The sequence below is a fragment of the Lolium rigidum genome, chromosome 2 (genome assembly GCF_022539505.1).
Source record: "Lolium rigidum isolate FL_2022 chromosome 2, APGP_CSIRO_Lrig_0.1, whole genome shotgun sequence".
In the NCBI taxonomy this organism is placed as follows: Eukaryota; Viridiplantae; Streptophyta; class Magnoliopsida; order Poales; family Poaceae; genus Lolium; species Lolium rigidum.
Genome location: NC_061509.1, coordinates 134,618,026 through 134,640,157, shown reverse-complemented (window position 1 = coordinate 134,640,157; position 22,132 = coordinate 134,618,026). Strand labels below are relative to the sequence as shown.

The window sequence follows — 22,132 nt, the reverse complement described above, 5'->3', positions numbered from 1 at the left end:
ATGGAGTGTGTCCTATATATTGTGGTTAGTCTAACCATGTTGGACCCAATAAGTTTGGGGACCAAGATGTACTTGAATAATGTTTTAGGTACATTGGAGATGCAATGGAGGCTTGTCTCATCTATAAGGAAGGTGTTGTCACCATATGAGAATTGGAGTCAAGCTAGGATGATCGATGAACTCTTATCTACTACATCAAGTCTTTGCTATCTCGGTAACAAGTATCTTATTCATGCATTCTCATATAGCATCCAACCTCTTGTAGGTTGTATCTTGGCATGAAATTATTTATTTCAAAAAAAAATATTGCGGTTCTTGAAAACTCATTTTTAAAGTAAAACTTTTTATTGTACATTTGAGTAATTTGAGAAGATGCATATGTTGGGAATATATATACATCATGTTTATGATTCACCTACCCAAATATGCCCTCTAGCAATTTATTGCATATCAATACCTCAAAGAGCTCTTATGTGCAATATTGATGAAATTGTGAAATAAATCCATATTTATGATACTTGTTACCTTTTCTCAAAACACTCCAACTAGCTCTATTTCCCTTATTGTTAGTTGTGATGTTTTTGAGGCTTAACTTGGTTGAAGTTCATTCATATACCATAAGTGAAAATTGGAGCCATAGGCTATATATGCTTCTTAAGCAAACATCCTTTGGTATATTTTATGACTTCATCTTGGATATCTTGTCTTATCTATTTTGTTAACCTCTTGTGTGTGCATGTTTCTTTATGGATCACTTTGTCCACTTTAGAAACTCATATACATAGGAGCGTTAATCCATCATCTTGATATCCTTGTTCTTTGCCGACCATCTTTTTACCCCTTTTTGTTTTTAGTGGGTTGGTAAAGAAAATTTATGAGTTCTTGGTTTATTTATTTTCTTCATGCACTCATATCTCGTAATCGTTGGACTAAAGTTGTTCTTGATAAGCATACTCTCTTTATCTTAGTTGTGTTCTAAATGATATATAGGGAGTGAGGATTCCATGTTTGTGCATATTATATTCAAATGCAAACATTATAAATTGTGCACGAACCTTGGGGAGCTTTCTTATTTTTAGAAGCACTATATCTCTCTTATCATGATATCTTTGTTTGTCCAATTGGATCTTTGATTGCTTGCTTTATTTGTTGAAGCTCACTTCACCATGTTATCTTTATGCAATCTTTGATCCTCAATATAGTTTGACTTCCTTCAAGTATTCATCATTGGATATGTGCACTTGATTCCACTCAAATTATGAGAAGTGCACACTTTGGGGAGGAACTCACATTATATTGGCCTTCTAAATTTTTCACCCATTTTGACAATCGATGCCAATGGGGGAGAAGTTTAGAGGGTTTAAGGGAACGGTTTTATACTTAAGTTTGGTTTGTGCTTAAGTGTTTTGCCTCTCATGCATTCCATATTTCTATGTCTTGCATGTTTGGAAACTATCCCAAAGGTTAATCTTGACAATGTATGCAATGAATTCATGTTCATCACACGTGCATACATTGTGGGGGAGTTTTCTCTATATATATTGGTTCTACTCACATTCATTGAATTTGTTGTAGTTGTGTGAGTAGAGCCGGTTTTGATATGGGCTAGTAGCTTTGTGTTACTTGACCATATCAAATACAACCTCTTGTATACAACTTATTCTCGGATAAGTTGCGTACTTGTCACTAATATTCATTATATAAACCCTCTTATTGTGGTTGTCATCAATTACCAAAATGGGGGAGATTGTAAGGGTACATTGCCCCTATGTGTGGTTTTGGTAATTAATGACAACCCCTATGGACTAATGTTTTCATTGAGTTTATATGAAGGAATATTCCATAGGTACTACTTGTACTCCATGTGTTGGATTCAAGTATGGATGCCATGAAGATAAAGGTATTCCTTGCGTATTGGCATCAAGATCATCGGTATGAGGATATATATATGTGATATGATCAATAAGAAGAAATGAAGATGGAGTTCTTATATGGAACTCAATATTAGCCATGCTCTATCTTAAGTGAGTATGTGAAGATACAAGGTTGAGTTGGGCAAGTTCAAGATGAGCGTCTCAAGTGAATCACATACTTGAAGCTTGCCGTCCATTTGATGATAATGGACTTGTGAAGATGTGCATCAATGGAGCTTTCCCATCATAGTGTATGGGGGAGCATTTGTGAGTCTTCACGAAGCAACATTGGTCAAGAGAGGCATTCCGGCTTGAGTGAAGCTTGAAGAGTTATCATCAAGATCAAGCGGGATGCGCAAGGCAAAGGTATGGCCTTGCTAGGTTTTCCTTTTACCGGTCTCAAGGTGGATGATGGGAGACCGGATTGTAGGATAGATAGCCGCACTATTAAGAGGGGCTTTCGGTTGAGTAACTTGATCACATCGTCTTAGGGAGCTCAATCCTTTGCATACTTTGCATATCCTTATTGCTTCTTCGTGTTTCTCTATGTGAGGTTCTTGAGCTTGTTGCTAGCTTTACAACAAGCCCAAGTTCATCGAAAACGGAGTTCGCATGCATCTTCTATTGCGTTTTCGAGGTTGGGTGATTTTACCGGGTATTCATGATATAAGGTTCTACCCTTTTATATTCATGATAAAATCCCCTCCTACAGTTTCTTGAGTTTGCACTTTCTATTGGATAGCATTTGTTGTTATCTTTCCAACGAAATTAGTTTCATGTCAATCGGAGTTCGGGAGCAATAGTTATTAAAGAAAAGGTAAAAGAAGAAAAAAAAAGAAAAGAAAAAAAGGGGAGGCTGCCGGTTGCCGCCCGGCCTGCCGGGCCGCACGCCGGCCCACCCGGTCCGCACCGGGCGCCAACCGGACCGGGCGGCCACCGGCCCACGCGCCGGGCAGCCCAGCTACCCCTCCGGTCCGACCGGATTTTGACCGGGCCGCCACTCCGTCCGGAGGCCCACGCGGGCTGCGCCCCCGTCGCGCCCCGCGCGGCCTGCACTCCGCGCAGCCCGGCGCTGCTGGGACGCCGCCGCCCACGCGGCCTGGGCCGCTCCCCCGCGCGGCCTGAGGACTTCCCGCCGCCCAGCGCGCCACCGGCCGCACCCGGTTGCTGGGCCGGTCGGACCAGGCTGCCGACCGGGCTCCTCAGCGTCCAGGCCGGTCGGCCGGCCTGGCAACCGGCTGGGCTCTTTTTCAGCTCGTTTTTTATCCGATTTTCACCCGGTTTTCTCCCCAACGGTTATTTTTCTCCTTAGACTATAAATAGCCCTTCTTCCACCTTGAGCAACAACTTCTTCCCCTTTCTCTCACCTCCATTGTTGCATTTGAAGAAGTTGCTCTCTCTCTTGATTCCTCCAACCATTCTTGCTCATATTTGAGGATTTGAGAGAGGAGATCTAGATCTACACTTCCACCAAACCGTTTCTTCTCTAAGTGTGGGAATCTCTTGGGATCTAGATCTTGGAGTCTTTGGTTGACTTTCCCCCTTGTTCTTCCTCTCCAATCTCATCCTAGCATTCGTTGCTTTGGTGGGATTTGAGTGTGAAGGACTTGAACACCTCCGGTGTTCTTGCTTTGCATCATTGCATAGTGTTGAGCTCTCCACCACGATTTGTTCGAGTGAGAGACCGTGAGCTTGTTACTCTTGGAGGGTGACATCCTAGTTGGCTTGTTTGGTGTCCCGGTGATCTCTTCGTGGAAGATTGTGAAGGGGCCCGGGCTTCTCCTTCGTGGAGCTTGTGAAGTGGTTGTGGAGCTTGCCATCTCCGGAGCGGAGGAAAAGCTAACCAGAAGGAAAGGGCCATTATCCTTCGTGGGTGTGGTTCGGAGAATAGGGTGAGCCTTCGTGGCGCGGGGAATCCTTCGTGGGACCTCCACTCCTCCAAACGTGACGTACCTTGTTGCAAAGCAAGGTAACACGGGAATACATCCTCGTCTCCGCGTGCCTCGGTTATTTCTATACCCGAGCTCTCTTTCCTTGTGATAGCTATCGTGCTTGAAGTACATATATCTTGCTATCACTTGTGCTACATATATCTTGTGCCTATCTTGCTTAGCTCTAGTTGCTATTGTTACACTTAGTTGAGCTTAGCATATTTAGGGTTTGTGCTTGTAAACTAAACGATAGTTTAATTCCGCATTCTTACAAGACAAATCCGCAAGAGTTTGTAATTGCCTATTCACCCCCCCCCCTCTAGGCGACATCTCGATCTTTGACCACCACGTATCAGACGGGAAGTCACCAAACACCGCCTCCGAAGAGACTACTGCCGAAGCCGCTGACGCCGCCGCGAAGACCTGCTGCACCATCCTCCATAGCAACCTTCAGATCCGCCGCACACCCGGACCTGGCCGTGGTGAGAAGAACTCAAGCAATCCGAAGATTCCTGAGCTCCGGGAAGCCGCGCGCATGACGGCGGAGCTCCATGGAGCAGCACCGCCGAAGGGGATCCACGCCAGCTTCAAAACCTGCACCCGCAGCACCACCACCTTCCAAGCGCCACTGGCCGGAGACCTACCGATACCTACACTATATACACGCCGTGAGACGGGCTTCCCCCACCCTCCCGCCGCCGGAGCAGCCGACGGAGAGGGAGGAACCCACGCCTCAACGGCGGCGAGGTGGAATCGCCGGTCGACTCTCAAAAATCGCCTCCTCCTTGCTTGCCATTCTCGTGGACACAGAGGGAAATGTTTCCATTCCATAGGCTTCTTTCAGGTACTCTATTACATGTATCAACTCTTTGGGATCACTTGGAAGTTGGAACATTTGTTGGGGCACCCGGTATGAAAAAGATTTATTTTGACAATTAAGAATCAAAATTTTCTTTTTCAACCTTGATTAAGATGGAGTTGGCCACTTTTATGCAACACACATTGACAACTCGATCATTACCTGACCAACTGGTGGGTCTGTCCAAGAAACTGTAGCATATGAATAAATATCTAGTCAGAACACTGAAAGCACATCACTGCAATGGAAATAAATATTTGTGTGATTTAGGAGGCCATGGCAGAAGAATTTAACTCAACAGAAAAACTGCTTTCAAGATACAGAATAGACACTGAGAGCTTATTTCAAAGCCCAATCTCTCCCAGATCCCAGTAATTTCACTGGGTGAAAAAGCTCTGAATTCTCACCGTGTTTCCCAATGTTTCGCTTTGCAGCAACTAGGTAGTTGCGATGCTGTGATGCACAATGAAACAAGGTGTGCTCTGTTACAGTAGTAATACGAGGTAAAATCCTTGTCAGGATTGGTCAATCTGAGTTGAGTAATAATTTGAAAGATGCAGTTTTGTGTGCTTATGTTTATATACATCAGTATGTCTGCGGGGTTTAGCATTTACAACAAAGACTCTTTAGTTAGGGTTTATTGTACATGAACTTCATATTTATCTTTCTTCTTTCTGTTGTATTATTTGTGAGAACGAAGGGTCTGTAGTTTATTCTTTCATATTGCTGATGTGGTGCACACTTGCCCTCAGATGTGGCAACTGTGGCGGCAGATTCTGTTCTTCTAGTTTCTTTTCCATATGTATAGTTGTGTTTTAGTTTCCGTTTTTGGGATTGTGCTTTGGCCTTCTTGGCGTTATTCTTCTAATACACAATGATACACATTTAGATGCATGTCTGATTTCGGTATTATTTATGATGTTCTTTGAATTTTCACAATATTTCTGTTTCTTCTATTTTGTTTATCGCAATTTCTATATCTCTGTCGACCTTGTTTCTGGCTTACAGCGAGGTCGCGCCGCGTGCCGCTTGATCAACATCGGACGACCCGCGCGTGTCGAGGCTGATACGAGTACGCGACCAATGTCAGACGAGGGGAGATAGCGCCGTGGCCAGCCATTTCTCCCCCAAATCCGCCCATCTCCGTCTCCGTCGCCAGAGATGCGGGAGCGCTCGCCGCCGCCATGCAGTCCATGGCGTTGACCTTCCCCTTCCTTCCAGCCTCCACCCCAACCCCTTCCTACGGCCGCTGCCTTGCCACGCGCGTTCGCGCCGCAGCCGTCTCCCCGTCTCCGACGATTCCGAGCCCAAGCTCAACAAGAGGCTTCGCAGGCCGTGATCTACGGCATCGGCATCAACGACGCTGACCTCTGCAAGCCGCAGGTAGGGTCTTCTCGGTCCAGCACGAAGGGAATACCTGCTCCATCTCGCCGATGCCGTCTATGAAGGAGACGCAACGCCGGCATGGTTGCCTTCCGGTTCAAACACCTGGTCACATCCTCGCGACGACGACTACATTTCTCGTGCCACCGAGAGTTACATCCATGCGAAGCCGGTCACATCCTCGCGTCACCAGACACATCCTGGTCTATCGTCTGCTACATCCCCCTTGCAAGGTGTGTGCTCTCTAACGCAGTAACATCCTCCTCAAATTTCTGCTTTAGATCTTAACTTGTGTGTAACATCTGGGTGATTTTAACAAGTGATATTTGTTGTGATTCCCTTCATCTCCACAACTTCACTAGATGTGTTTTGTCTGTGTAACATCAGTGAAATACGAGGATGTTACTGGGTTAGATCACACATACCTCACTAGTAAATTATTGACATCTAAAATAGTGACATCTAGATTAGTGTAACATTTGGTTGGCTGTGTAAACATCTGGTAAATTAGTGACATCTAGATAAGTGTTACATATAGATTAGTGTGACATCTAAATTAGTGGCTTGTTGTGTAACATCTGGTAAATTAGTGAGGATGTGTAACATCTGATAAATTAGTGACCGTCTAGAATATTGTGACACCTAGATCAGTGACATCTAAAATGTTTTACGCCTAACTTTACTTGTTACATCGCATAGGATTTTAAATGTTTTCAAATGTCACTAGTTTAGATGTCTCATGGGACTGAGATTTTAGATGTTTCTTCCCCCACAAATGTTATTTTCCGTTGCAGGGGGTGTAAAATTCTTTATGAAGACTTCTAGATGTTACATAATATAACATGCATCTGGAAGACTCCTAGATGTTACAATAATTTTTGTGGGAACAAATAATGTGATACCGGGATGTTTTATAAAAAGGTTTCTAGATTTTAAATACTATAACACACGTAAATGTGACACATGTCTCACATATAATGTCTGAGTAAAATTTCCTCGCCGAATCTTACATATTTTTCTTACATAATTATTCATTGGTGTAGCTCACTGTTTTCCCTTTTCATTGTTTCCATGTTGTTCTCCATGCGCATAATTCAAAAATTCCCCATTTGGATGTGTATAGGAGACCAGCTGAATTTCCACCAGAAGTTCTAGCTCCATCTTGTTGTTGCCCAGCAGCATGACCAGCAGTGTACCAGCTTCATGAGCATAGTTCCTGGAACCAAAATCTTCATCTGCTGTCTCATTAAGCTGTCAAACCAATAACCGAAACCCCTTGACGTCTCCAGGAAATATTCTGCATATGCACATCACATAGTTACTTTTATTTTTGCATAAGTACAATGTAACCAACAATTTTTATGACTATTTGCTTAGCAGGATGCAACAGTTTTAGTGATATATATGTACTGTTATAATTTATAAGATTCTTTTTTTAAACCCCGCGGGTTTATTTCTCCTGATAATGAAGATCAAAATAGGAGCAAGTAATGGATAGCTGCAAACCCAGGAATTATATCTGCAAGGTCAGACTATAACATCCAGCAGTTTCATGGGAATAAACTTGAAAAAAGAAAGAGATTTTGTGTTCATCTGAAGTCTGATATACCTCAATCTTCCTGAGCCAGACGAAGGCCTTGTCCACCTATTCCATCTTCCAGCCGTTGATGATACCACCTCTCTTCTCGATCTCTTCTCGAACCTGTAGTTGATCTGTAGCTCTGTTTTACTCCTATAGATAAGAACTCTTTGCTATATTTTCAGCATGTGGATTTTCGGTCTAGTGTGGTGGCGAGATGCCGCTTTTTTGGCCGGACAAGATGTAGCTTTTTGGGTTGAGCACGGCAGCAAGATGTAGCTTATTTGGTCGGGCCAGACGAGATGCAGCTTTTTCGGTTGGGCGAGACGAGATATAGCTTTTTCGGTTGAGCGCGGTGGCGAGATATAGCTTTTTCCGTTGGGCGAGGCGAGATGTAGCTTTTTCGGCTGGACAAGATGTAGCTTTTTTGGTTGAGCACGGCGGCAAGATGTAGCTTTTTGGTCGGGCCAGACGAGATGCGGCTTTTCCGGTTGGGCGAGAAGAGATGTAGCTTTTTCGGTCGAGCGCGCGCGGTGGTGGGATATAGCTTTTTCGTTGGGCGAGGCGAGATGTAGCTTTTCGAGCGAGGTGAGATGTAGCTTAAATTTAGCCCGCCGGTTTCATCCTCGCCCGCCGACAACATCCTAGCTCCGACGGCTACATTCTCGCCCCAAAGAAAGGATCCGCGCGTTGCCCGCCACATCAATGCTTCGTCCCCCGCATCAGCGCGTCATTCACCACATCTTCGTCGCCGTTCGCATTGGCGAGTCGAAGCTAAATACTCTATCTCAGGCTACATCTTGCACATGATATGCTTGCATGATTTCTGTGTATTAGGCACATTTGTATTTGCAGAATATGTGGCTGCCAGTTGTAATCTAGTTTTGTGGAATATGCGTAATAGATTGGACTGCTATCTAGTACATGTATAATTAGTAGATGGGACTGCTCCAACAGTAGAAGTAACACTAGGGTTGGACCCGTCAGTAGATGTATCACATGTTGTTCTATGTTTGCATGTCCGACAATAGATGGAACACTCGAGTTGGAGCCATCAATAGATGTATCACCTGTTGATATTTTTTTGCACGTCGACAGTAGATGGAACGTTATCGTTGGAGCTTCCAGTAGATCTATCACATGTTCATATATGCTTGCATGTCGACAGATGGAACACTAGAGTTGTCTGTCGTAGATGTATCACTTGTCTATATTTGCTTACATGTCGACAGTAGATGAAACATTGTCGTTGTTGCCGTTAGTAAACTCGATCGCTGTAAGTTTTATTTGGTGTCACCCGTAATTAAACTCCCTGTAAGTTTTTTAATAATGCAACCTGTAATTAAACTCCCTGTATATTTTCTTTGGTGTAACCATTGCTTCAGTGTCATCTATTTTTTAAATAATGTAACACGTAAATTAAAACTGAACTATATACTGTGCTCTACATGTAATCCACAAGATGCTGCAGCAGTTCAATTCTTAATGCAATACATCAGTTCAATTCTTAATGAAATACATCAGCTGTAGCATGTAACCATTGTGTTCAGATCGTTTTTAGATGTTGTAACTTTTTCAGGGCTATTTTTTTAGATGTAATCCACTTGCTGCTAAAATCCACTAGTTTTCATGTCAGGTCCGTGGATGTAGCAAATCAACACTGAACATAAGGATGCAGCAAATCAAATTATAGTTTTGCAGAACCAGGTCTGAAGAAACAGAGGATGTAGCAGAGTTGCCGGCACTTATAGGTGATTGGAGGAGGAAGAGTTCTTGTATGTGCTTCAGGATTTCTGAACTAGAGAATGTAGCAAATCAACACTGAACTAGAGGTTGTAGTAAATCAAGTTGCAGTTTTGCAGAACCGGATCTGAAGAACGAGAGGATGTAGTAAATCAAGCTCCAGTTTTGCAGAACCAGACCTGAAGAACGAAAGGATGTAGCAGACAAGAAACAGAGTTCCATTGAAACTTGTAGGTGATTTCCTCTTGCTGGAGGAGGAAGAGTTCTTATATGTGCTTCAGCGTGGGCTGGGGGAGGGGAAGAAGATCGTACTCGATGTAACTTTTATTGCCCTCTCAGTCTAGTTTACTGCGTGTTCAACCGAGATATGATATACAGTTTGTTTGTCTCCACAGAGAAGAAGAGGGCATGTATAAAGTGGGATCAGTGCTTTGAGCAGGTAGAAAAAGGCAGGCTTGGACCAGGTCATCCCGTGCTATTTTCCGTGCAATTCCGCCACCATGGTCCCACGTGCATCTATTTATGGAAAGTTTTGGACCCCACGTGCGTATAATTAAGGAAATAACTACCTGGTCGGAGTGACTTCGCGTTTAGACGAGATCGAGGTCGACCTCGATGTAGTCCGGTCCTTTGTTTATTCCAGGGATTTCCTTCGTATGATGGACGATCTCAAACGAGGAGATCTCCCTATGGAAGGAGGGGGGTTCCACCCTCTTATTCCAGGTTCTTAACTGATAGCAAGAATAAGTTGCAAGTAAACAGCACCTATGGGTCACCGAAAATATTAAACGGAACCTGGCTGCCCGTGCACCCAATTATGAAAAATTCAAAACAACATTATTTCAAAATTTCAAAAAAATTGAATTAAATTTCTACATGTACATATTATGTTGATACTTAATCGTGTAAGTTTTCATGAAAAAATACGATTGTATGTAACCTACAGAAAAATGAGAAAATGGAAATTTCTATTCCTGTGAATAGTACAAATCCAAATATTCTAATGTCATTTGGACATTTTGTCATTTTCGTGTAGGCCACATACAATCGTATTTTTCAATGAAAACTTATACAAGTAAATATCAACATAATATGTACATGCAAAATTTTATTTCAAAATTTTTGGAAACTTTTAAATATTATTATTTTTATTCTTGAAAAACAGGGTGCGCGCGCACCCAGGTTCCAAAAGTGTGTGTCGGTCGCTGGATACTTCAGCCGTGCAGGTTGTGCATGGAATTGGCTGGAATGGAAAACATGGTGATACTACCAAGATGCGGTATCATGGAGGCGTCGAGGGCAGAAGTAGAGAACAAGAAGAAACACCAACTTATGCAGAAAAAGGTGTGCTGGGATCCTGTCACCAGCTTTCCGGAGAATAAATAATTTTCTTAGATGTGCCTTGTCTGGAGTGGAACTGAAGGAATCAAACCATTTCACCCAATAAAGCTCAAACCCGCGTCTTTCTTGGCTCCCTACTCCACCATCATCTGCCAAATGGCTCTTGCATCTTCCCATCGACCATTGACTACATACAGGTTAAACAGGATGGCATGACGTCCACCATGGTGGGGCTCTAGCTCAATGAGCCGCTTCCCAACATGTTTGCCGACAGTAATATCATTGTGCATCCGGCACAAGGACATCACACACCCCATTGCGACGCATGTGGCTCCATTGGGATGTCCAGCAACACAGTCTCAGCCTCCTCAACATTCCCTGCACGCCCAAGAAGATCAGCTAGGCACCCATAGTGCTCCCTCTGTGGCAATGATGGGCGAGCAATGGCAGGGAGGTGAGACTTGGCGATCAGCCCCTGCCAGACATCAACGGAATAGGGGCAAAGGGCTGTGACCTACAAAGTTTGCAAACTGGATCATGCGCCCAGCCCCTTTTTGCCAAGTTGTCAGCAGTGAGACACTTAACGTGGATCATGAGCCAAGCATGCAGCTTGCAGTTAGGAACGGCCTTCGCTTTCCAAACTTGTGGGAGCACAGAGGAATGAATATGGCCAACAAACTGAAAGTTATAGGCAGATGCAGCAGTGTTGGATCTGTGCTCAATCCAGCGCCATTCCATGGAAATGCTGCTGACATAGCCATCTCATTCTCAGCATGATGCTCTGCAAATGGAGATTTGGGATGCCCAAGCCACTCAGCTGCTTTAGGAGGCAAACAGTCTTCCAGTTCACCAGGCACTTTCCCCGAAACACCATCACTGCCAGCCCAGAGGAAGGCATGCTGTTTTTTTTCTAGTTGCTTGAGGAGCCACTTAAGATGCAGGATGGCAATCAACTGATATGCTGGGAGAGCTGAGAAAGAGTAGTTCTACCAGCCATTGCGATCCTGACCTTCCACCAGGCCAGTTTCTTCATGAGCTTGTCTATGAGCTGTTGAAATTCAGTCCGCTTGAGCTTCTTGCCAGACAGAGGGCGACCAAGATACTTGCAGGGAAAATTAGCTACAGCACACTCAGAAACAGTGGCGGCGATGGTAAGGTCCACGTCCTGGCAGGCTATGGTGAAAATATTGCTCTTAGCCATGTTTGTGACGAGGCCTGTAGCAGCACCAAAGAGGTCTAGGATAGCAACAGTGACCCGCAGGTATTGCCAATGTGGCCGTAGGAAAATGAAGACATCATCAGGTGTAAAAGGAAGCTCTGAACCCGAGGATTTGTGGGCCTATCTGTGGAAGAATCATGTCCTCTTGAGCCTTGTCCAGCAGTCTTCCAAGGCAGTGTCTCAGGTTTCTCTGCAGGATAGGGTCAGAAAGGTCTCCATTGACAATTATCTTAGTGGAGCTAGTTGCCCAGCAAAGCAACAATCCAATTCAGCCACTTGACACTGAAGCTTGTGCAGAAGAAATTGTGATGGGATCTTGTCACCAGCTTTCCAGAGAAAAACTAATTGTCTTAGATGTGCCTTTTCCGAATAGTAGCTGAAGGAATCAAACCATTTCACTCCATGAAGCTCAAACCGGCGTCTTTCTTGGCTCCCTTCTCCACCATCATCTGCCGAATGGCCTTTGCATCTTCCCATCGACCATTGACTACATACAGGTTGAACAGAACGGCATAACGTCCACCATGGTGTGGCTCTAACTCAATGAGCCGCTTCCCAACACGTTCGCCGACACTAATATCATTGTGCATCCGGCATGACGACATCAGCGCACCCCATTGCGACGCATGTGGCTCCATTGGCATATCCAGCAACACAGTCTCAGCCTCCTCAACATGACCTGCACGCCCAAGAAGATCAGCTAGGCACCCATAGTGCTCCCTCTGTGGCTCGATCCCGTGGCACCGCATCGACCGGAAAATACTCCTCCCTTCGTCCACACGACCTGTGTGGGTGCACGCGCACAATGCAGCAACGAACGTCGACTGATTTGGCCTGAAACCCTTCTCGGACATCACTCGAAACAATTCAAGTGCACGCTCACCGTGGCCGTTTACTGCAAGCCCTCCAATCATTGAATTCCACAGCACAAGATCGCGGCAGTGAACGCTGTCAAAAACAGACCACGCCTCCTCCATGGACCCACACTTGCAGTACATGTCCACCAGCGCCGTCTCGACCTTGACGTTCCTTTCCCTCCCCGCAACCCCCTCCGTTTCAAGATACTGATGAACCCACCGGCCCCTCTCGACCGCACCAAGATGCGCGCACGCCTTGAGCGCGCTGACCAGCACCACTACATCGGGCTTGAAACCCTCGAACATCATCTGGTCGAACACCCGCAGCGCCTCGCCGAACTCCCCGGCACGCACAAGCGCGTCGATCATCGCGCTCCAGGACACCAGGTTCCGCTCCGGCATTCCGCCGAACACCTCCCGCGCCGCGGGCAGGTCGCCGCTCTTGCCGTATCCGGAGACCATCGTGTTCCACGAGGCGACGTCCAGGGCAGCCCCCGAGTCGAACACCCTGCGCGCGTAGGGGAGGAGGCCGAGCGCGCAGTAGAGCTTGAGGAGGGAGTTGGTGACGACGGGGTGCGCGAGCGCGCCGCACTTGAGCACCTGCGCGTGCGCGACGAGGCCGGTGCAGCTGGGGGAAGGGGACGAGGCGAGGGCGGCGAGGAGGAGAGAGAAGGTGAATGGGGTGGGCGTGGTGGCAGCGCGGATGCGGGAGTAGAGGGCGAGGGAGGCGGCCGCCGGGACGCCGCGGCGCGCGAGCTCGGCGTGGAGCGGGCAGCCGAGGGAGGAGTAGAAGGTGGCGAGGTCCGGTCTCCGGAGGCGGCGAGTCGCGGCAGCTAGCGGCCACCTCCCCATTTGGTCTGCGCTTCGCAATCGCATGAGTTTGGGCAAATTCTGGAGCTCGAGTGCATGTCTTTTCCTACGGACGTCCTGTCCGGCGAATTCAGATTTTGTTTAGGGCATCTCCAGCAGGGCGACCGCGCGCGTCCGTTTGCGTCGATCGAAATGGTCGAAATTGACCGCGCGTCCATTTGCATCGGGGGTGGCTCCAACGGCACGACGCATTTTTTTTTTGCCGTGCATGAGCCTCCCCAGTGGCAGCTGAGCCGCCAGCCGCCAGGCAGTTGCACGCCGACCCAGCGCTCGCACGGCATCCATTTTCCGTGCATGAGCCTCCCCATCGTGACGGGGAGCGGCACCCTCTTGCAGCCGCTGCCGGAGGCCTCGAAGTCGTTCTTCTTCCCCATGGCGCTGCGGCGCGTCCGGTGCCGGTGGAGGTGTGGGGAAGGAGGAACGCGGTCGGTGGTCTTTTAAGCGCGGCCGCGCGCGGATACGATGGCATTGAAGGCGGCGCAGAAGCCCAGCCGCCGCCCACCAGTGCGCGTGCAGAACAGGCAGTCGCGCCATTGATGGCGAAGGCTGCGGCGCAGACACGGAAGCGCTGACCACCGAAGCGATGCCCTCGATGCAGGCTCGCTGCCAGGCGGGCCCGGTGGAGAAGCGAGCGGACACTTTGCGCGTCCGCCGAGCGTCCGCAGAGACGCAAACCTGGCGCATATTTGGCTAGGCTCCGCGGACGGCCCGGTCACTTTGCGTCGCCCTGCTGAAGGTGGTGCCAGACGCATTTCCGATCCACGCGGACGCAAACGGTCGCTGAGCGTCCGCTGGAGATGCTCTTAGCTTCGGCTTAAAAAGGAACGACTTATCGCAGAGCCGTATACTCCCATGTTAAAGTATTTTGTTTGGTTTATTTACTTCAGTTTGTATCTGTCTAGTTCATGTCTAATCTAATTTAAAAGTATCTAAAATATCTTAAATTAATACACAGAGCGAGTACTATCTCCCTCCCGGTTCAGAGGGCTTACACGTATCACTAGGTTCTAAATTTGGCCAAGATAATATCAATTGTATAATACAAAAATGATATAATTACAAAAGTACAATATTTAAGCTTTTTAATGATATATATTTTATAATATATATTTCATATTATCATTCCTAAATTTACGATCTAGGAATACGCGCAAGCCCTTTGAACTTGGACGGAGCGAGTAGTTTGTACCGAGCAGATCATTGCCACTCATATACTACCTCCATCCCAAAGGTTAAAGCTTATATTTTTTGAAAAGTTAAACCAAGTAAAATTTAACTAAACTTTAGAACAGTCTATCAACAAATATAATATTTTATAGATACTATGCAAAAATATTTTTCATTATTTATTTAATAATATTAATTTTGTATTTTACATGTTAATATTTTTGGTAAAAACTTAGTCAAACTTGACATAGTTTGACTTTCTAAAAATAATATAAACGGATGGAGGTAGTATCAAAAAGGGAAATTCAAATTATGCAAGAGAGAAAGCATGTCGGCTCCACTCCCAAGAATAGAAACGAGATCTCAAGAGCTACATACCCCTTTTTTAGCAATTAGCAGGAGCTATGCCTTTTCATTAAGAAGAAAATGGCCAGTCTATAAGGCCGAAAACCGAAGGAAGGGATAGGTACCCTTCAACACTTGATTTGTCTCACATGACAGATTTTGTAAAACAAAAGGTCAACATTAACTGTATGATGTAAGTTTATTTCAACAATGTTGCCTCGTGGAAGCACGAGCATGATAAATATACTTCAGGGGCAATGCTCAGTGTTAGATCTTAAAAAGCATGAGTAGCACAAGATCGCAAAAGCAGACACTAGAACACCTAATGATCATAAACAGAGAGAGTAGATGTGTTGCATTACTGGGCACTGACGATCCCATCGACGCCTGCGTGAGGCAGGCTTGGTGTGGCGGTGTTGATGACGAACTTGTGGTCGATGACGATCTGGAGATCCTCCCGATCCCCTCCGGGCGCCACCTGCACTGCCTCGGCACAAGCACGGCGAGGTTCCGGTCTTCCCGTTGCTTCGGCCACTCTAGATCGGTAGAGTTTTGGGATGTGGGGGAAGCAGATGTTTAGATCGTTAACTGGGTATCGATCTCTGCCAGACTCCCCCCCTTTATATGGCACAGCGCAACAGGGGACCAAAATCATCGAGTTGGTTTTGGCACCCCCGATCAGGGTGCGTTTGTTACATACGAGAACAAGTCACGTACAGATCAAGCCCTGGACGTTGGTCCAGTGGGCCCATCCCTTTAACGTTAAGTTTTGACTTTTCTCTGTTAATAACTGAAAATGACTGTCGAACCTGACAGATCAACCAACACTCAGCATCAAACATCAATAGTCGTAGATAGTATTAACAGTTGTATACAACGGTCTCATTTCATTTAAGAATAATAATTGTCATATATACCACAGATTTACTACTCAACAACTATGATCACGGCTATATACCTAATTGAGCAAGACAAAATGTTGCCGCATCAACAGATCAAATACTATATATGGCTCATTGAGCATGAAAATTTGTTGACCCAAAGAGGGGTCAGAGGGAAACAAAAAGGACAAGGAAATTAAGACGGCAGTGCAGCTTGTTGTCAAAGAATGATCATATTCCCAAACTGCCTTGCCTTCTACACCACAGAATCATTGCTCCCTCAACAAAACAAAGCATTGACATACACTCCCCAGGAATATAATTGGGGGCAGTCTTCAGTCACACTTTATATTCCTGTATATCCTTCTCACAAACAAGGTAGAGCCAAGATATCCTACAGCACCTGCATCAAAATCACAACCGGTGTCAATTGAAACCATCCAAAACTTGGCCATGCACATGTTGTCGGTGCAGAAGAAGAGCTTACCGCAAAGCGTTCCTAAACCTAGGCAGAACATCAGAGTGTAGCCGAAGTAGAAGCTTGTCTGGAAGAATCCTGACATCTTGGTCTTCACGTTGTAATAATATATGGAGTAGAGGTAAACATAAACAGCGGTGGAAGCAGCGGAGAAGAATGAAGTCCATTGCCAGTGGTAGTTCTCAGCATTTAGCAAGAAGTATGTACCAACAATCGTTACACAGATTGTGACAATTATGAGGATCAAGACGACCAGCAACATGAATCCGTACACGTAGTATACCTACCAATGCAGGATGAGACAGGAGGCATCAGGCTCCGTATATATGAACAAAACAGAGGCACTCAAGAAATAATGAAGAAATGGAAATTATCCTTTTTACCTTGTAATTCCAAAACGACGTGAAGACAAAGTACATCTCAATGAAGATACTGCCGAAAGGAAGCAGTCCTCCCATAAGAGCAATTACAGAAGGCGTGAGGTACCATTTCTTCTCAGGGATAGGACGGGGAATAGTCTTCACTCTGCATGGATTATTTGGGGCACCGCTCCAGTTTCTACCAACAACAGTTCCCAAAAGAGCAAGAGGAAAAGAGATGAAGGCCCACAAGATGAACATAACAACCATTGTACCAAATGGTATGGCAGCTAATGATCCGTAGAATATAGCAACAGTGTTGAGCACTAGACCAATTCCAAAGCACATAAATGGGAACAGCGATGCTGTCATGATCATTGACTTTATCCAGTTTTTTCCTGCTCATTAAACAAAATATTTCAACAGATATGAGCACCTTGTAGAAACATAAGTGTGAGGATTCATTTAAGATGGTAGGTAAACTGAGTTTGTACCTCCATGCCGTGAGTACAATGCGCCACTAACATATCCAGAAATGAATGAAGTAAGGGCATAGCAGACAATGAATGTCGTGACAATGGCTCCTCGCCTATCAGGATAAGAAAATAAGGTGAGGACATATTTTATGTAGCATCACAGACAGTACAATTAGAATGCTTATAATAAAGTAGTTCATTGCATCTTAAATATATTCGAGATAATCGAAGTAAAAGTAACATAGTGTTGGAGCACCAGGATTTCAAAAGACCTGCACTTGCTAAACGAAAATAATATATCATATGTTTTTATTCAAGAGGATGTACTGACAGTAACAAAAAACATAATGACTATTGTCACTAAAATTATACTACATAGCAATAAGTTCAACAAAACAATAATTCAACAATGTTGTAATGTTTCTAACTTGGAAAAAAATCTACATAGAGAAGATGTAGTTAAAAAAGTGCAAGAGGTCATAATGGAATTGATTTCCAGTTGATCAATAATATGATAGCAGATAAAATAAAATTAAGTTGGAACATGTTTTTGGAAATCGGTTTGTTTCAACAAACTCCATAATACCACTAAGCAGTAAAGCTCTATGTAAATCAAATAATGTGCAAGTCATAGCTACACAGACAAGAGGAAGATGGCAGTTATGTCCCTGTGTTGACTGGATTTCAGTAGCACAACTGGTAAAATCATAATCCGGAGTACTTGTATGGAAGTAAGCATGTGGTCACAGAAGGAAATTAGATTAACAATCTGGTGCTTGATGGAGGTCTACTTGTGATTTAGATTTAGTGTTTAAAACTTGAGATGCTATACGCTATTTGGCTTGGATTACAAGCCAGAGAAAGCCATGGGGCCAAGGCTAGTGGCTTCATCTAAGTCCTGCATTTACTAGAAGCTGCATGTAAAGAGAAAGATGACAGTTGTAGCAACAAAACAAGCAAAGTGCATACCCAATGTACAGCATTCCGATGATTGCCAATATAATCACTAGCAGAATAAGAGCTGACAACTGTGTACCGATGCCAACAAGAGCTGAAAGAAGAGCTAAACTGCGAGGAGGCCGGAAAACATCCCCATGTACAAGCTTCCACCCAGATTCTTCATTGACATCCCTTTCCTGGTATGAAACAAATTATAAGTGCAGAACTGGAGTCAGGAAACAATTGTTTGCATAAAAGAATTCTTATTTTATTTGTGTAGATAAGTACTCACCAGGGTTTCCAGATCCTCATCGTCACGGGCGTACTTTGCATAATCATTCCTTAGAGTGCGCATCAGTATCATCGACACTAGCCCACTGAGAAAGATAACCATCATAAAAGAATTGAATATTGAGAACCAATGAATCTGCAGTCGGGAACAATATTTGTGGTCAGAGGAAATGATCAGAACTCTGTAAGACACACAGCATGTCCTTTGGCAAGATATGTATACGAACATAGTTAAAGGCAAAGGAGACATTGGAAAAATATGACACCCAAAATCCATATGAACCAAAGTGCAGAAAGTTCCTTTAATAGCAGAGTCAAATCTTGTTATTACCTGGTGTTCAAAGAAAGGATAGTCAAGGTAGACATCAAAGCGGTGAGCAAACGTTACATTGGTTGGTTCCCACTTGACAGAATATGTCATATCCAATGCCTTACCAGCATCAACAAGCTTTGGACTTTCTTGAGTAAGATTAACATGGATAATCTGCATGAAAGTAGCAGTGCTGATAAATGATGACCAAAATTTGAAGGTTCTGTAAAGGGAAATGGTGAAACACAAACCTGATTGCCATTGTATTTGATGAAAATAGTTTTGTGAGTGAAAACAAAATATTTATTGTCGTTGTTTCTATCTGCCTCTCCAACAAAACCTGAAAAGTACAATTAAAAAAAGATAAGCCTACTGAAGGTACTGCAGAGGGCATATCAGCAGTAGAAAAGGAAGAGGATATACATACCCCACAGAGGCAAATCATCTTGATTGTAGCAAAAACAAGGGAGCGGCATATTCAATAAATTAAGTCAGTAAGATGGATCTCATAGAAATGCGGTTGTAAATTAAAAGGTAAGTAGGCTTGCCAACAGAGTCCAACAGGAGCTCAGGCAGCTTACCAATGAAGAATTCGAACCAGTATGAGTTCTCAATTGCATCCGATAATTGCTTGGCCTTTTCAAAATCAAGTTCCATCGAACATATGGTGTCCTTATCAACATTCTCTGACATAAACCACAATCATTTTTAAACATCACATTTTGACCTTCACAATTCAATATTCAAAACAGAAGCGAGACAAAGAACACTCCTCAAGGGATTGACTCGCTTACTTTTGAATTTTATGTCAATCTGGCTATCGATCAGTTCATTCCCACCAAGGACCTCCCCAAGCCCTCCCCATTTATGCACAGGGTTATCTGACCTGTGGCAAAATGGAAGGCTGTAGTAGTTGTACGTCTCCTGCGGGTTGTTATAGGGGCCAACCTTGTTCACCCAGAGCGTAACCGGGGCTTCCGCTTGGTACTACACGTAGAAAAGAGAGCACAACTTAATTGAAAAAGTTTGCGGCACTAGACAATAATTACTCTGGGAGAAATCACACACACGACTATACGAAATACAGAATTACAGGTACATGCCAAGCAGTGCAGACTAGCAGTACTTTACATTTACAATAGAAGCAGTAGTTCATCAATGCGACTAAGGAAGGATCGTCTCCCCAAACTATGCCAGATAGAACAGGACAACATGATATCGAACTTTAAAGGACGTTAGCGATGCAATCCCTCCCCATTCTTGCTGTCCGCCTTGCTCCCCCACCAACGAAAATGTGACTCCAAGTCTCCATTGCCCAATAAATGGAGTAAGATCTAGTAACCAAACCAAATGAGCACTCCGATCCAGCAGGAAGACTATTCAGAGATCCCGCGTGTGCTGGCGCCCGCGCCACGCAGATCTGCCGCCAAGTGAGCAACAGATCTAGCGGCGGGCGTAACCCGACACTGCCGTATCACTCTAGGGGTCTGGTTGAGACGCGCGTGTGCTCGTTCCCGTCGGTGGAGGAGGGGCAGGTTGGTGGGTTACCTTGTGGTCGGACTCGGAGGCGCCGGCGAGGAGGGGGAGGAGAAAGGCGAAGAAGAGGGCGGACGCCGCCGCAGCGGCGCCACCGACGGAGGCCATTGACGACGGCGAGGGGAGGACAGTGGATTTGGCGCGCCTCACTTGTTTCTTCTCCCCCTTGTTTTGGAGGTGTGCGAGCGGGGTTGCTGCATGGCGGGGACGGGGGAAGGTTTTGATGGAGCATTAACGTTGTACAGTACAGAGTACAGACTGGAACCAGGGAAGACTGAGAATTTCTTTTTCGCAGTATTTTATTACTGGTTTATATTTATTTTTCTTAAATTCAAATATAGTGTATTTTCTCGAGTGAAATTCACTTTTTTACCTCTTAAAATGGAGTTGGTAATGCTTTTAGTCTGCGTGGCAGTATTTCTCCAAAATACCTCATTTGAGCAAGTTTGTTATCTTTTCTACACCCTTCTTTACGGTTTTGCTCCACTCTTACATGTGGGCCCATGGCCGGTCCAACATGGCGCACATATGCCGGATCGGTGCCACCTTCCTCCAACTAACCGCAATGAGAGTATCATAAATAATATTATTGTCAAAAATCTGACAGGACACAATAATTAATGAGGAGAGATGGGTGAGAGTGTTATCGTAATAGATAGATACCGTATCATAGTACGTAAAACTAAAAATATTAGTGATAAATACATTATGTACATAAATTTGCATTAGAATGCTAAAAATATTAAATATGAAGGAACAATGATACCACCTCATGAGCATTGTAGGGTTGGTATCATCCACTAGTTTCATATGCATGATACTAGTGTACGATACTTTTCATTGTGAACAGTCTTATGAAGTGTCCAATGGGGATGGGGGTGTTTTATGTTAGATTATTAGATAATGTTTGGTTGAGTTTAATTGTCAAAAACAATCTCACAATGCACTAATACAGTTAAGTATACACACCACACTAAGCACATCTATCAAATGTGAACATGAAATAAGTACTAGTATAAGGTAAGAGATGAAAATCACGTACAAGGAAGGTTGCTCCTGCAGCTTCATTGTTGAGGTCGGCCAAGGTGTTATTGAAGTCGCCGAATCCACGGAGGTTGGTGAGGAAGCAGACGGAAAGAGGAGAGTGGTCGTGATGAGACGCTCTTCAAAAAACTTATTGTTCATCTTCCATTGCAGGGTCTCAACGGACAGCGTTTTGAAAACCTGCTCTCTCGGACAACCGTGCACCCACTAGAGAGGGGTCAAAAAGAATGCTCAGCCTCCCCCATCCAAGTTATTATAATGGGCATTGAGATTTCAAAATTTAGTGGACGCTTGTAATAACATCTCAATTTCTGGGTATCTAAGCTAGCATATGTAGCAGAAAATGATGTCGATCAGTAATTACATTTTTTGAGAAATTTATGTGCAGCTAGGCTACTTTTGCGAGATCTGGCTTCAAAACAAAATAACGGGCGGACAGCGTGCAAACGCATGGAAGCCTAATAATCAGTGCGAAAAATCTTCTCGGAATCTTTTCTGGTGCCCGAAGTCTTGGGATCGGAGCTGACGAAAATTGAATAATCTACGCGTCATGGTCAACGCCTTTACCAATAATCGAAGGAACTCTCACTCCGAGTCAACACAAGCAAATG

At 44.7% G+C, this 22,132-nt stretch overlaps 1 protein-coding gene and 1 pseudogene across 1 annotated transcript; both read right to left on the bottom strand.

The window, feature by feature from the left end:
- Positions 1-12,318: 12,318 nt before the first annotated feature.
- Positions 12,319-13,677, bottom strand: LOC124690130 (annotated as a pseudogene).
- A 2,397-nt stretch (positions 13,678-16,074) lies between these two features.
- Positions 16,075-20,712, bottom strand: LOC124692374 (transmembrane 9 superfamily member 1-like). Its single transcript, XM_047225729.1, has 12 exons — positions 20,490-20,712; positions 19,736-19,928; positions 19,523-19,627; positions 19,369-19,386; positions 19,193-19,281; positions 18,963-19,115; positions 18,633-18,767; positions 18,371-18,537; positions 17,420-17,514; positions 16,950-17,323; positions 16,576-16,849; positions 16,075-16,491 (listed from the first exon to the last, which is right to left on the bottom strand). Exons 1-12 carry the CDS (start codon positions 20,583-20,585, stop codon positions 16,424-16,426), a joined length of 1,767 nt encoding a protein of 588 aa, XP_047081685.1. The 5' UTR covers positions 20,586-20,712; the 3' UTR covers positions 16,075-16,423.
- Positions 20,713-22,132: the final 1,420 nt, after the last annotated feature.